At 45.1% G+C, this 13,279-nt stretch overlaps 1 protein-coding gene across 5 annotated transcripts in view; it reads right to left on the bottom strand.

The window, feature by feature from the left end:
* Positions 1–13,279, bottom strand: part of slit1 (slit guidance ligand 1) — an 86,565-nt gene that overhangs the window by 65,524 nt on the left and 7,762 nt on the right. For all 5 annotated transcript variants that reach the window (XM_022762425.1, XM_022762434.1, XM_022762416.1 and 2 more), the window contains exons 2-4: positions 9,519–9,590; positions 7,015–7,086; positions 5,466–5,537 (exon numbers count right to left, since the gene is read on the bottom strand). In XM_022762425.1, the coding sequence (XP_022618146.1) occupies positions 5,466–5,537; positions 7,015–7,086; positions 9,519–9,590 (216 nt within the window). The remainder of the gene's footprint in view (positions 1–5,465; positions 5,538–7,014; positions 7,087–9,518; positions 9,591–13,279) is intronic.

The raw sequence follows: 13,279 nt of genomic DNA on the forward strand, positions 1-13,279 counted from the left end.
TTTTCACTTTCCTCCTCTTTATTCTGTCTGCTTTTTTTGTCCTCTCTTTCTCTCTCTCTCTCTCTCTCTCTCTCTCTCTCTCTCTCTCTCTCTCTCTCTTTCTTTCCCATTGTGCTGCGGTTGTGAATATTTCAGATGGCGGAGTGGTTTTTAAATTACCCCCTTTTGGCTTCCGCTCTCCTCACATGGTTTGGTCTGCATTTCTCTCTCACACACAGTCCGACTCGTAAAGAAAACAGCGACAAGCCATAAAAGCCACTTTTACCAGCTGACAAGGACAGGGGCAGGAAGAGGGGCAGGGGCAAGGAGTTAAGGCCTGCCTGGTATTTTTCGGTTGGCAGCCAGGTCAGGTACTTCAGAGTCCTGCACAAACCAAAACTCCAGCCCTGCATCTAGAAAGTTAGAACTTTAAAGAGTCACTGAGATTAGGATGAAAAGAAAAATCCTCACTTATTTCTCGTGCTATCCAGCCATCCATGACAGTTTTGGTTCCATTTATTCAAGTTTTGATATATCTTTTCTGACAGCAGTATGATGGAGGAGAATTAAGTCTTGTTTCTGGTGCTCACAGCTTTTAAAAATAACATTTTAGAAATTCAGCAGCTGTATCCCTCTCCAGAAGCAGTCTCCCTATTACTCTAGATAATCCACAGATATCACTGTCAACCATTTTCAGAACTACCAAAGAAAATAGTCCCTCTAAAAACTGTTGACAGTTTTGCGTGAGTGTTCAGTGGATTGTAAAGTGATGCTGCTGTTAAATTTTTCAGTCTTCAGCGTCCCAAATCTCAGAGACATATATCTCTAAATCTGGATAAAATAAACCATAACTATCTGGAAGGATAGATCCCACTGGTGGTAAGTAAAGCAGCCAGTTTCTCTGATGCATGCAGGTATTATGCTTTCACTGTGCCCAAAGTTAACTTCCCTCACTGAACTCTTTGCTGTCAGTGTTTACTTAGTGTCAGACAAACCACAGTCAAGAAATCAGGATGTCTGCCATCGATGGCACAGAAACCTCCAGATGAAGACGGGTTGCCATGGGGACTGCTGCCAAGCGGGGGCCCAAACGGTCCTCTGAGAGAGGCAGAGAGACCTAGCACGTCGAGGCAGGTCATTCATCAGCAGAGACAAAGCGAAGGAAACGACAAGACCAGCTTAGACCATTAACAGCCTGCCAGACATGCACGCACGCACGCACGCACACACACACACACGCGCACACACACACACACACACACACACACACACACACACACACACAGCACAGTATTATACAAACACTTAAAAACAGTCACGAGGAAGGAAAAAAAAAAATTAGTTTAGTCTTTCATGCCGTCATAAACAAAAAGTCAAAAGTTGAAAGAGTTATTTTGCCTGCTTTGTGGCACAAAAAGTTTTGGAACAACAAATTGAGTTTGCAAGCCAGTCAATCTGCAGCAAACGAGAAGGAGAAAATACTGTATATTGGACGGTAACAAGGTCCAAAACAAGTGGGAAGACTGTGACAGAGAGATGATTTATAGGTTTAATGATAGTGCACATTATTTATTCTGGATTTCCTTCCTCCTAACAATTCTTTTTTTCTCAGCTACCGTTCCCTCGGCATCAAGCGATCAACAAACAGAAAGCAGCATCTCTCCAACACAAACACAGAACAGGCAGCTCGGCATCAACACATAGCTGAAGCCGCTCTTTTATCTACAGTCAAAGCCATATAAAGAACGTAATCCCTTGTGTATGCCTGCCATCCACACATTAGCACACAGAGATGTAATTATAGTGTTACTCTGTGTGTGTTTGTGTCTAATTGGTGTTATTTACATTTTCCCTCTTTTTTTTCCTCTCTTCTGTGGGTGTGTGCGCATGTGCTTGTATGTCACCCAGCCAGTATTTCAGCCTGTGTTTAAGGTTTGTGTATATCAGGATAACCGTCGTCAAGCGTTAACACGAAAATGAAAGATGGAAAAAGGGATCTTAAAGGAGGATGAGACACACCCCCTCTCCAATCCTTTGCCAGGGTTTCCTCAGCTCCCCTGTAGTGCAGGTACTACCACACCCTTCCCTCCTCCCTCCTCCCTCTCGATACCTCCTGGGGAGATACACAAGGGAAAACCTCTCCTAACTGTCCCCTCACCCCACCACGTAATACTGCACATTAGCCCTTAATGAAAGCAACACCCCTTTCAAACAAGCCTGTGTTGTTGCCGGCATTTGTTTGTGGCAGCAACAAGCAACACGGTAATCAAAAACCGCAAAATACCCCTTCGCCTCCTCCGCTCCCCCAACCCCCCATCCTGAGCCCAAACCAGATGCTATTCCCCGGGGCCAGCTATCAGGCTCTGCACTCCTCCGACTCCTCTCACCTATCCTCTCTTTTTTCCACCATCCTGCCATCCTTCCTTCCTCCTGCTCTCCCACTGTGAAAAGACACTAATTACAGACATGGATGAGTAGATTACAGATCTGAAGTGCAGTGGAAGTGGGATGAGGAGAAGTCAGGGGTGGTGGGCTGGGGGGCAACAGGTCGTTAACAGTGATGAATGCAACTCTATTTTCACTGTTATTGTTCACTGATGTTCTGTGCTGCGCCTCTCACCTCTGCGCCGCCGGTTCCCATACCTTCTCGTCAGTGCCATCCATCACAGGCAGCTTTAACTAACTCTAACTATCTCTAATCATCTCTAATCAATTCCAATTATCTCTCCTCTGCCGCTCATGCATCATTGTCTCTGGTATCTCTCGTGCATGGGAAGAGACAGAGGAGCAGGGGTGCAGATAAAGAGGTAGGCTCTCAAAACGGAGAGCAGTAATATATACTTGCACTACCTCAGCTCTGTTTTGCACATGAAACAAAGAATACATTACATTTTCAACCAATTTAGGTTCAAGCAAAAGTTAAAAAAGTTATTATATCTACACATTAATTTGTTCTCTTTTTTTCCTATTAGAAGGTTTTAGTGAAGTCAATAGAAAACAGTGCCATTTTTCAAAATCCGCGTACTAGTAAAAACACTTGCATTAACTCTCCATCTTCCCTTTGTAGTGAAAACTCATTACCCCATTAGTTTAATGGCTGCATGGGAGTCAAGTGTTTGAAAACTCCCCACAAAACAACACTCCATTGCTCATTTAACCGACAGCCTTTTTATTAACCCAGCTAGCTTTTCCTCTAAAGTTTAATGAGAGCAACGATCTCATCTGCCATCCCTCCCTCCTCTATCCCCGACGTCCTTCTTTCTGTTTGTCCTCTCAGCGGGGTGTCTAAGACAAATAGCCACTTTGTTATACAAGCTTTTCCTCGAGCCCTCACTCCAGAATGAGCAAAGAGAGAAAGAGCGAGAGGAAGAGTGTAAAAAGTACAAGAAAAGGAGAAGGGGGACAATTAATCCTGCATCCATGAGGACAGAAACCATCTGGGTTAGTGCTCCACCTGAGGGCAGCGGGGTTTCACATTAACCCTCTTGTTAGGATCATAAAGGCAGACCCTAACAAGCCCTGGTAAGAACTTTGAGCAAGTGTAAAGAAACACACGCATACAGACGCAACCATAGACTCTCATTCTCTCTGTCTCTCTCTCTGTCATGATCAGACACACACACACACACACACACACACACACAAATGCTGAAATGAAATAGCGGCAAAAGTCTTCCTCTGGGAGCTGAGAACCTTTTAAGTCCATTAAAAGCTGCTGGCGGGAGCGAGACAAGGCTGTAACCTAACCGCATCAGACTGGAACCAGAACTTACGGTGTGGCCCAGACACACCGCTCAGGAGTTAAGAAACACATTAGGAAAAACCTTTGTCTTCTACTGTTGGTCCGGATCCCACGCTACTAGACCTAATTTTTTTTACAAGCACTAAAAGTCTTTCATAAAGTAGTATCTATCAGTCAAACACAGGCACCATAAAGATTGCATTATTTTTGATTCCACGGCCCTGGATGGTAGATTTGTTTTTACTGTTAAAGAATGTACGGCACTTCCACACCTGAAAAGCTACAAGATCCATTACAGTTCTCTTACATCCAGCCAAGGATAAAGAACAAATGAGTGTATACACAGACACATCGCGATTCGATTAAGCAATGTTAAACAAAGTCTCATTCTCCAGAACATGGCAGAAAAGCCAGCGCTAGGTTTAGAATAATGAGCGTGAAGTTAGATTGGATGAAACAGGGGAGCTGTGCTAGCACAATCCTCTGGCTGTTGGCAAAGCCCGCTGCTCCAGATGGACTAATCACGCTTGTTCAAGGCCATCCACTGGTCTGGAAGGCCTCGGTCTGCTCTGCGTCTGTTCCAGCTAGACAGACAACTCAGTGCTGCTCAGTGTTAGCAAGCCACAAGCGGGGCCAGCCTTGCCCCCAAAAAGGATGAGGCTTTGCCCTTAAGCCCCACAGGTTGGTTTTGGCATAATGATAGGTGACGTGGGGAGATAGTTGCGAGGAAGTGACAGATAGATTCAAGATGGTGTTAAAACATCAAACGCAAGATAAACAGATGGAGGGCTGAGGCCGGGATCATGGGTTAGTAGCACCACTATGTGGATAGAAGGGAGGGAAATGATTTTTCCATGTCCCACTGTTTCATTATTCCCAGATGCTTCAGGTAATCTGAACTGAAATAATGGGAGCTGGAATGATCAGCTAGCAACAGGGACGCTGATTATCCTGAAGCATGAAAAAAAAACAAAAAAAAACATGGAGCTTCGTTGCAGATGGGAATAAAAGTTTAGCATTACTGTGGGATTGTCTCACTGTATGGGGTGCATGAGTGTAAGAATATGTTGGTGTGTGATATTATCGGATAGGTCTTCACAAGTTGAAACAAAATCAAGACTGTGATGACACATTTCATTCATAGGATGGAGGTATTTGAGTCCATTGGCAGAGGGAGCTTTAGGGACCTCTCCAGTGACATAAAACGACCTCATTAAGTAACACAGACATCCTTTCACCTGGAACAGAGTTCAAAGTCTAATGTGTCCCTTAGTTCAAGTCCCAATGTCACACCAACTCCCTGTCACCAGTGGATTCTCTTGCAGACAGGCGAGCACAGAGAAACTGCAGATGACCTGGCATGAAGGCCCAACAATGTGCAAAGAACTCAAGATTTCCACTCATCCGGTGCATTTAGTCTCACAGACAGACAGCACAGTGGAAATCACAGGGTATAATTCACACACTTCACCTAATAAGTCTTAATGTTAATGAGACTTGATGACCTTCCAGCAAGCGCAATTGAAGCTTAATTGTTCTTTAATTATGTTTAACCAAACCAAAGCAAACATTCATCAGACTTCTTGAAACCATGCCGTGCAGTATATAGCTGTAGTACATCAGATCTCTGAGCAACTTTTTGGTGGCTTGCATAATAAAGGAAAGACAAAGAGAGATGGTGTGTATACTGACAGAAAAGAAAAAATGAGCGTGTACTCAAATGAAATAAAAAAAGTGAACTTACAGTCGAGACAGGGCAGGGTTCTTCTGAAACAGCAGCTCAGGAAGCTGCTGCAGTTGATTACGGTTCAGTCGCCTGCGGCAGGGAAAACATATGATCAACCAGTGAGTTTGTGTGTGTGTCTATGCATGTGTGCCCTTGAGTGTGTAGGCTGTGAATAATTTCTGCTAGCTGCCGTAGAATCGGCTTAGCCACAGGCTATTGTGTTTCACTGTGCTCAGAATGTCACATAAATATCCAGCTGAAAGTTCAGGGGAATTAAACTGCTAGTGAGAGACAGAGCCGTAAATTATCTCCGCACAGTTAAATTACAATGCTGCGCTTAGTAAAATTCAGCGCTCTCGTGACTTTCCCAGAGTAACGGAATAGCAACATTCCCATTTAAACAAGTGAATTACATCCACCAGTTATCTGAACAGGAACAGATTTTATCTGGGAAAAACTATCAAAACAAGATGTTTCTAAATAAAATTAAGAGAAATGGATGAGCCTATTCAAGCCCAAGGAAGCACTGACAGGAATGGTGGTTGGCAACAGACTCCATGTCGAACAACTAACGTCCAAGACTGGCAGGCTTTATTCAAATACAACAATTAAGTCAATGAGGAACAGACTGTTGCTAATCTGTTGGAAACCACAACTCTCTTCCCTCTGAATGGCCCATTGGAGGCACATGGGAGTGAATGCAGCGGCTGTGGCACAGAGAGGCTACAAATCTGTAAGGCAGGCCGCTGCCATGCCTTCAGACACATTCAGACAGATGTTGGGACCTGTGCCACTCACTGTATACACTAAGAAGAGCGCTTGGCCAGCTGAGGTGGAGATTTAGTGCGTAATGGGCATTAATGGTCTGCTGCTGCTCTGTTCACACTGAACTGTACCTGCTGGTGGGTAAGTGGCTTTTAAACATTAGAGAAACGAGCCGCTTAATTTCCACATTGGTCTGGCACATGGATATGTCTACCCAATGTTTGGGATCAGTTGAATACAGTGGAGGAGGGAAGGCGAGTTGTTACACGGCCTCCAGTATGGTAATGTAAATTGTTAATGTGGGTTTCAGATCAGGGGAAAGTTAACCACTATGTGTGCATGACGGCATGTGTCCATAAAATCATCTGCTGTGCAGGTTTCCATGCGGGTAGCACTATTGATTTGCTAATGAGCTGGTTGAGGTGTGGTTGACCGTGTTTGTCTGTGTGTTTTCCCAGCCAGTTTACAAGCTGCCGAGGAGTCCTGGTGCTGTCCAGATGAGCCAGGGTCTGCGGTGGGGGAGGCCTCTTAAGCCCACACATCCCACCGAGGGCATTCCTGTCAGGCAAAGCTAATAAAAAAATACTCCCAGCCCACGCTGTACCCTCTCAGCACCATCCGACCACAATGAAATGACAGGGAAGTGCCTCACACTTGATACACCATTTACAGTCAGTTCCTCCTGTTAGGCTCATTACACTCAACTAATACAAGAGCTGAATAGAGATCAGTACGATTTGAAGTTCAAGTTTAGCAGAGAAATAAAAATGTGTTATTGCTGGTCAGCCTTGGTTGTACTCACAGTCTCTCCAGCTCCTTCATGTCATCAAAAGCCCCACGCTCGATCACAGTAATCTGATTCTCCATCAGCTGCCTGCAGAGAGAGAGAGAGAGAACAGACAGAGAGCCTTAGAAACTACATGATACAGTGTGGCTTTGACTTTTTTTACGAGTCTGTAGACGGTCACTCAGGCTTTAACAAAGTATAGGGGGCTTTGGGGTTTGGGTGGCAAGACTTCTTGCAGTATGTATATTCAAGCTGTGTGCAGTATATTCAACACCTATTTCTCTATTTCTCTCTCTCTCTCTCTCTCTCTCTCTCTCTCTTGCACACACACGCACGCACGCACGCACGCACGCACGCACACACACACACACACACACACACACACACACACACACACAGAGAGAGAGGGGCAGTGGTGTGGACTGAGGGCACAGTGTGGAATCTTGGCAAAAGACGCAGGGATAGCAGCCAGGAAAGTTTCCAAGGTGGCTCAGAAAGTGTGGGTCCGGGCTCTGGTGTGGTCCACTGGGTGTAGCGGCTGGGCGGAGACGAGACGAAAGGTAGGCAGGGGGTCAGAAAGTGTTAGAGAGGAAACTAATGTGGGCTCCAAGGTTTTTACAATTGGCACAATCAAAGGAAAGTAGGTTCTGTGTGTGTGTGTGTGTGTGTGTGTGTGTGTGTGTGTGTGTGTGTGTACCTGTTGGATAGCATAGTTGGAGAGTATCAGAGTTGCAGGCACTACATCAAGGCTATTAGTCGAACACAAACAAACATGGATGCACACAAATATACAGTACACACACACAAACACACACACACACACACATGCAGGAACACTTCCTTTCCCCACCTACACTGCCAAAGCTAACGCACAAAAAAGAGGCTTGGATGGTTTTGGAAGTGTTACAATAACACAAGGTCAGGAAGGAGAGAAAAGTGTCCAGCAGCTTTAGAAGCAACAAGAGCTTTCCTTCATTACGTATACAACTGTTCTGTGTTGAAGGCAACCTCTCATGTCTCCTGTGAGGCCACGCCGCGCTGCAGCTCAGCAGTCTGGGCCTCCTCCCCATCGAATATAAATGCTAATCACTGTTCGCACTCCATAAACATAGAGAGAAAAGTGCAATTCACCTCCGATCTCTTTCTCATGAATTTAGATGGAAGTGAAAAAAAATTGTGATGAGTACTTCTGAATTGAGAAAAGTTTTTTGCAGACAGTCTGAGGGCATGTAGCCTTCAATTTCTGTGATCTATTTTTCCAAAGATTGTTCCTCTATTGTTCTGCATCTCCCCACACAGACACAGACACATACACACACACACACACACACACTGCTGATCTAGACCAGCCAAGCACCCAGTGCCAGATGAATGATGGTAAATCAGCTGTGTTGATTTTAGACTGACAGGATGGATGGCAGCTGACTGTAAAGATAAACCTCTGTTCCTGTTTGGCTCCTTCTGAGGGTTGCCCCGGGGTCAGCAGGATCAGAGGTCGACCTGCTGTTAGTCTTGTGGCTGTTGCCCCAGAAAGATCAGACCCAATACACAGAGACAGACTTTTGCGCATGCAGACATGCCATGCACCCACACCATTCTAATCATGCATCATGTATATGGTTGGCTGACATTGCAGAAAGAGAGTGTGTTACATGTAGCGCAGTGGTGGTGGTGGTGTGAGAGAATCAGGCTTTTACAGCAAGGGAAGTTCTGTTTTTAGTACCCCTGCAAGGAGTTGTTTCCTTCTTACTTGCTAGTGACAAGCTGGCGACATGAAGGCATTTAACCTCGGCGTGGGGGTAGAAGATGGTGCAGAAAAGGAGGCATGCATGGGAAGACGAGAGGGGACAAGGAGCTGTGGGAGCAAAGGAGAAAAAGAAAAGGGGGGAGCAGGGGGATGGGCGAGTAACGATGAGGCTTGAAAATAGTCGGGCTTTGCTGTGTAGCAGGAATTATGTGCAGCTCGTGTTACATTTAAAACGTGTTCAGGTCTACACAGCTTCCCCTCTGGCAGCGTTTTTATCACCTATGGCACTACACACAAGTGTGCGCGCACACATATAGACACTTGTGCAACTACTTTAAGTCACAAGTGCTTTTTAATTTCAACATGGAGGGAGTCAATGACTTCACCTGAATATGTTAACTGTGTTGAGAGCCTATTTAGGACTTGCGCTTGTGTACACATTACATGTTGATGTGTGGGAACAGAGGGCAAGTGAGTGTGTGTGTGTCTAAGGGACAATAAGTGCTACTACAACAGACAGAATACAGTAAGAGAGAAGTCCATTACATCACTAGTTGCAGTCACTCAGCAGCTTAATGTACTCCTGAGTAGGACTCTTGACAGAAGCATCTCCGCTTCGCTGGGTTTATGCTAATTTGAGCAGCAAGTCTGTACAACTTGTGAACTGCAAGCTCTGGTACGCACGAACAGATAAACTCTGACACTGACATGCACCACAGATACATATACAAACATCTCATCATCACACATCAACAGGAAGGCAAGTACTTACAGAACTCGGAGGTACTTGAGTCCAGCAAAGTCACTCTTGGTGATGCGTGTGAGGTTATTTCCATTCAGCTCCCTGCGAAGACAGACACGCAAATTTGTATGAATAATTCACCTTTACTCTCCCTCTGGACCTGTTCAGCCTGATGACAAAAGGAGCAGACGGTGGCATGGAGGCATCTTTGTCTACTGATACCTGAGACAAATTCTTATCTGCAGTTTTGCAACACACACGACCACACATTTCACGCACACATGGTGCACACACACAGTGCCCCAAGCTGTTTGTTAAATTATAGTAGTGGTGTAATGTATGCTGAGAATGTCTGTAATTGCTGGTGTTTATATGAAATGAAAATTGCTTCAAATGTGATGTCAAATGTAACATACATTGCAGAGTAGAACCAGAATCAGGTTGTGTCAAAGGGAAGTTTGTGAGGTTAGTTGTGATACCACTGGGAGATATTAAGAAGTCCTATTAAAATGGAAGCCACATTTGAGCTGCCTGTTTGTCTTTCTATCCCCCCCTCACTCCCCCCCCTCTGTCTGCCACGTCCTTCTACTATTGGTGAGGATTAGCAGGAGCCAGCGGAGGGGATTTGGGTAGGGCCACAAGGCCAGAAAGCTAAGTGCTGTGGATATAATGGGAGCAGCCTCCCTGCTGAGAGCTGGCCATCACTGTAAAAGAAGGGAGAGACAAAATAGCAGAAAAGGAGAGGTTTTGAATTTACTTTTGGACTCTAACAAGTTATCCATCATCTAACGGCTGACAATAATTGTTGTGTTTTCGATAACTCCAGTGGCAGCATGCTGAACTTGACGGTGTCACCCGCAGTGGTTTGGTGGATTCAGTTACCTCTGCTGATATAAGAAAGTATTGTATTATTTCTTTGCAGAACACTGTGGAAGATTCATATGTAACCTCAGTAGCAGATTGTATTCTCATGACAGAGGGAAAAGAAAGCAGGAAAAGCACGCCAACCATACAAGCCACCCAGGTGGGGAGCGAAATCAAAATATGCTGAGTTCCTCTGTGCTACTGCACTTTCTAAGCATTATGGGTCCACCCTACCCTGACCTCCCCAACCCCCCACCACAAAGCACAACCAAAAAACTGGTTCCAAATCTACGCCCAAAGCACTGGTCTCTCTCCCTCAGTCACTCTCTCCTTCTTTCGTCTAATGACCACTCCAGGGACTGTAGCGCTATGCAGTACGAAAGAGAACGGTCATTATAGACAGATGGTGTGTGTGTGTGTGTGTGTATATGCGCGCATGTGTACACAGGTGCATCGACAGGCCAAGCGACAGGGCCACGGGAAATAAATAATGGACTGGGCTTCATTAGCCTGGGCTCCGATGCACACACATGTGGTGCTCATTACAGGTGCTTACGCAGATAGGCACACACATACAACCCACACACACGCTTCTGGATTTCCAGTGTCTTATCTTCAGGGTGGTCACCCCTGATGACACCCGGAGGACATTAAAGAAGGTGGAAGATAGAAGGAGAGAAAGAGATGGTTAAAGTGAGGGATGGCAGGGGAAAATATGTGGGAAAAATGACTCACACGTAAACAAGTGAAACCACACTTTTCTCCTGCAGCAATGAAGTCTTGCTTTATCCTGTAAAAAGAGACATGCCATAGTTTCAGCGTGTACACCAGGGCTGGGTAATCAACGCTGTTCTGCAACAACATCTCTAAGTATTTTGCTGGTCGAGATCTTGTAGCTGAACTAATTTTGCTTTTCCTGAAAACGCCCCCAGGAGGATGCTGCAATATCCTGTCGTAAGAGCCCATCTTAAAAACCACATTGGCACCTGTTCAGCAGTGCTGTGACATTTAGGCAATGCTCAAATGTCAGCAGCATCCTGTGAAGTTTAAACTAGTCAGGATCCACACTGTTTATGACATACTCTGACCTTTTCCACTGGCATTTTGCAAAAGAAACCGTGCAATGTTTTCAAGTCTTCGAAAATTGCCCAGGTGATAATCAGGTCCCTGAAAATTTCCCAGGTAATAACATTCTCGCTGTAGCTCATTTGATTGTTGCTGAGCTGTAAATGGCACATCTATGAAATTCACTGTCTCAAGCATGCATTTTGCATAAAAAGGGAACTCTTCCTAAGGCGGACACTTCACGCTTTATGATAAGAGCACATGGGTCATATATATACTGCTACAGATTCTGTTGTTTGACCCATCTGACGATGTCTGCTGACCGGAGAGTTTTCTTTCTCTGGGGGAACTTGCCAAGTCACTCCCTTGTCTGCGAGGATGCTCTGTTGCTGTGGTTGGTGGAAAGTAGCTGGGATTCACATCAGCTTTAGCCCGGGAAGTTCACTTTTGCATGTGCATGCACACGTACAGAAAATAGTGGTATGCAAATGACATGGTCAGTGAACATTGCTGCTGAGTTCTGCATGGATGAACAAATCTAGGTGAACCCACAACTTGAATAAAGAAAGCTAGGGGAATATGGACTCTAGACATGCGTACAGTCTGGAGTCTGGAGTCAGGGGTGCTCATCTCTGTGCTGATTTCACATCAAGTAAGGGCACTGTAATATATGGTGTCACTGGCTCAAAGAAAAATCTGCTGTTTATTAGCTACATTATCAGTCACTGCTATTTTGCTTTGTTTTACAATCAAAGGGAGCTAGGAAATGGCTCTTGGCACAGCAGCAAAGGCACGCTCACTCCTTTCATATACACATGTTTTGTAGTACTGACTTTGTGAAGGTTTTCACATTACAGTCCTTCAGTATTACTTTGGAGGCTGAAAATTATTAGGTATCATTCCCAGCTCCTACAGCGAAGGATTTCCACCTCCAACTGCTTCAGTCAAATCCGTTCCATCCTCTGGAAACTCTGTAAAGATCCCCAGTGCTGACACACTTCCTGGAGAGCAAGTGGATTTATGACATCACTATCTAATCCTTTTTCATCCTCCCTCCCAAGCTGATTGATGCCTGAGAGTACTTCCTGGTGCACCTTCCCTTGGGTGGACACGCGGCAGCTATGCTCCACCGCTCTACATCTCTATAATTCAAAGGGGCTCAGAGCGCTGCTACAATGCTGAAAAACTCATTATGTTTATTTCTGCCAGCTGCTGGGGTCCCTGGGCTGAGGGGGACCTGGTTCGAATTGAGCAACATTACATAAAAATGAAGCCCGGAGAGTAGAGGGAGGATAAGCAAACACACTGCCTCGCTAAAGCCTGCGCGCAGATACACTCACGCAGATAGAAATATCCACATGTACTCCGTTTTTTACACACATACACAAAGACCATAAAAATATACTGTATCAAGGAATGCACACAAGCCCACCTACTGGGATGTACACAAACAGTGCCCGTGGGAGAGGCAATTGTGTTCTGTTGGGAGCTCATCAGAGCAAAAGAACATAATGGTAACGAGAGAAACTACTGCCGGCTGTACAGCTTTTCACCAACATTATCGATTTATGCAGAGACACTGCAGAACTGAAATGAATACAGATGCAGTGGGACAGTGAGGGCCAGCAGACAAGTCAAAATGATGAGTCAGTTACTTACATAATAAAATAAGCCAAACCACTCAATATAAAGTTCTCACATCTCAAGAGTTTTGTCAAAGCTCTCTGTTTTTAATTGATCAGCGATACTGCTGCCACACTGGATTCTAGGATTGAGAGAGCATTGTGCTCACACTCTCTTTCTGCCATGTACAGGAAAATGTGTCCCAATAATGAGGTTAGACATGACTCACAAAGATGGGC

Source organism: Seriola dumerili, unplaced genomic scaffold (assembly GCF_002260705.1).
Source record: "Seriola dumerili isolate Sdu_G_001 unplaced genomic scaffold, Sdu_1.0 BDQW01000024.1, whole genome shotgun sequence".
Taxonomy (NCBI): domain Eukaryota; kingdom Metazoa; phylum Chordata; class Actinopteri; order Carangiformes; family Carangidae; genus Seriola; species Seriola dumerili.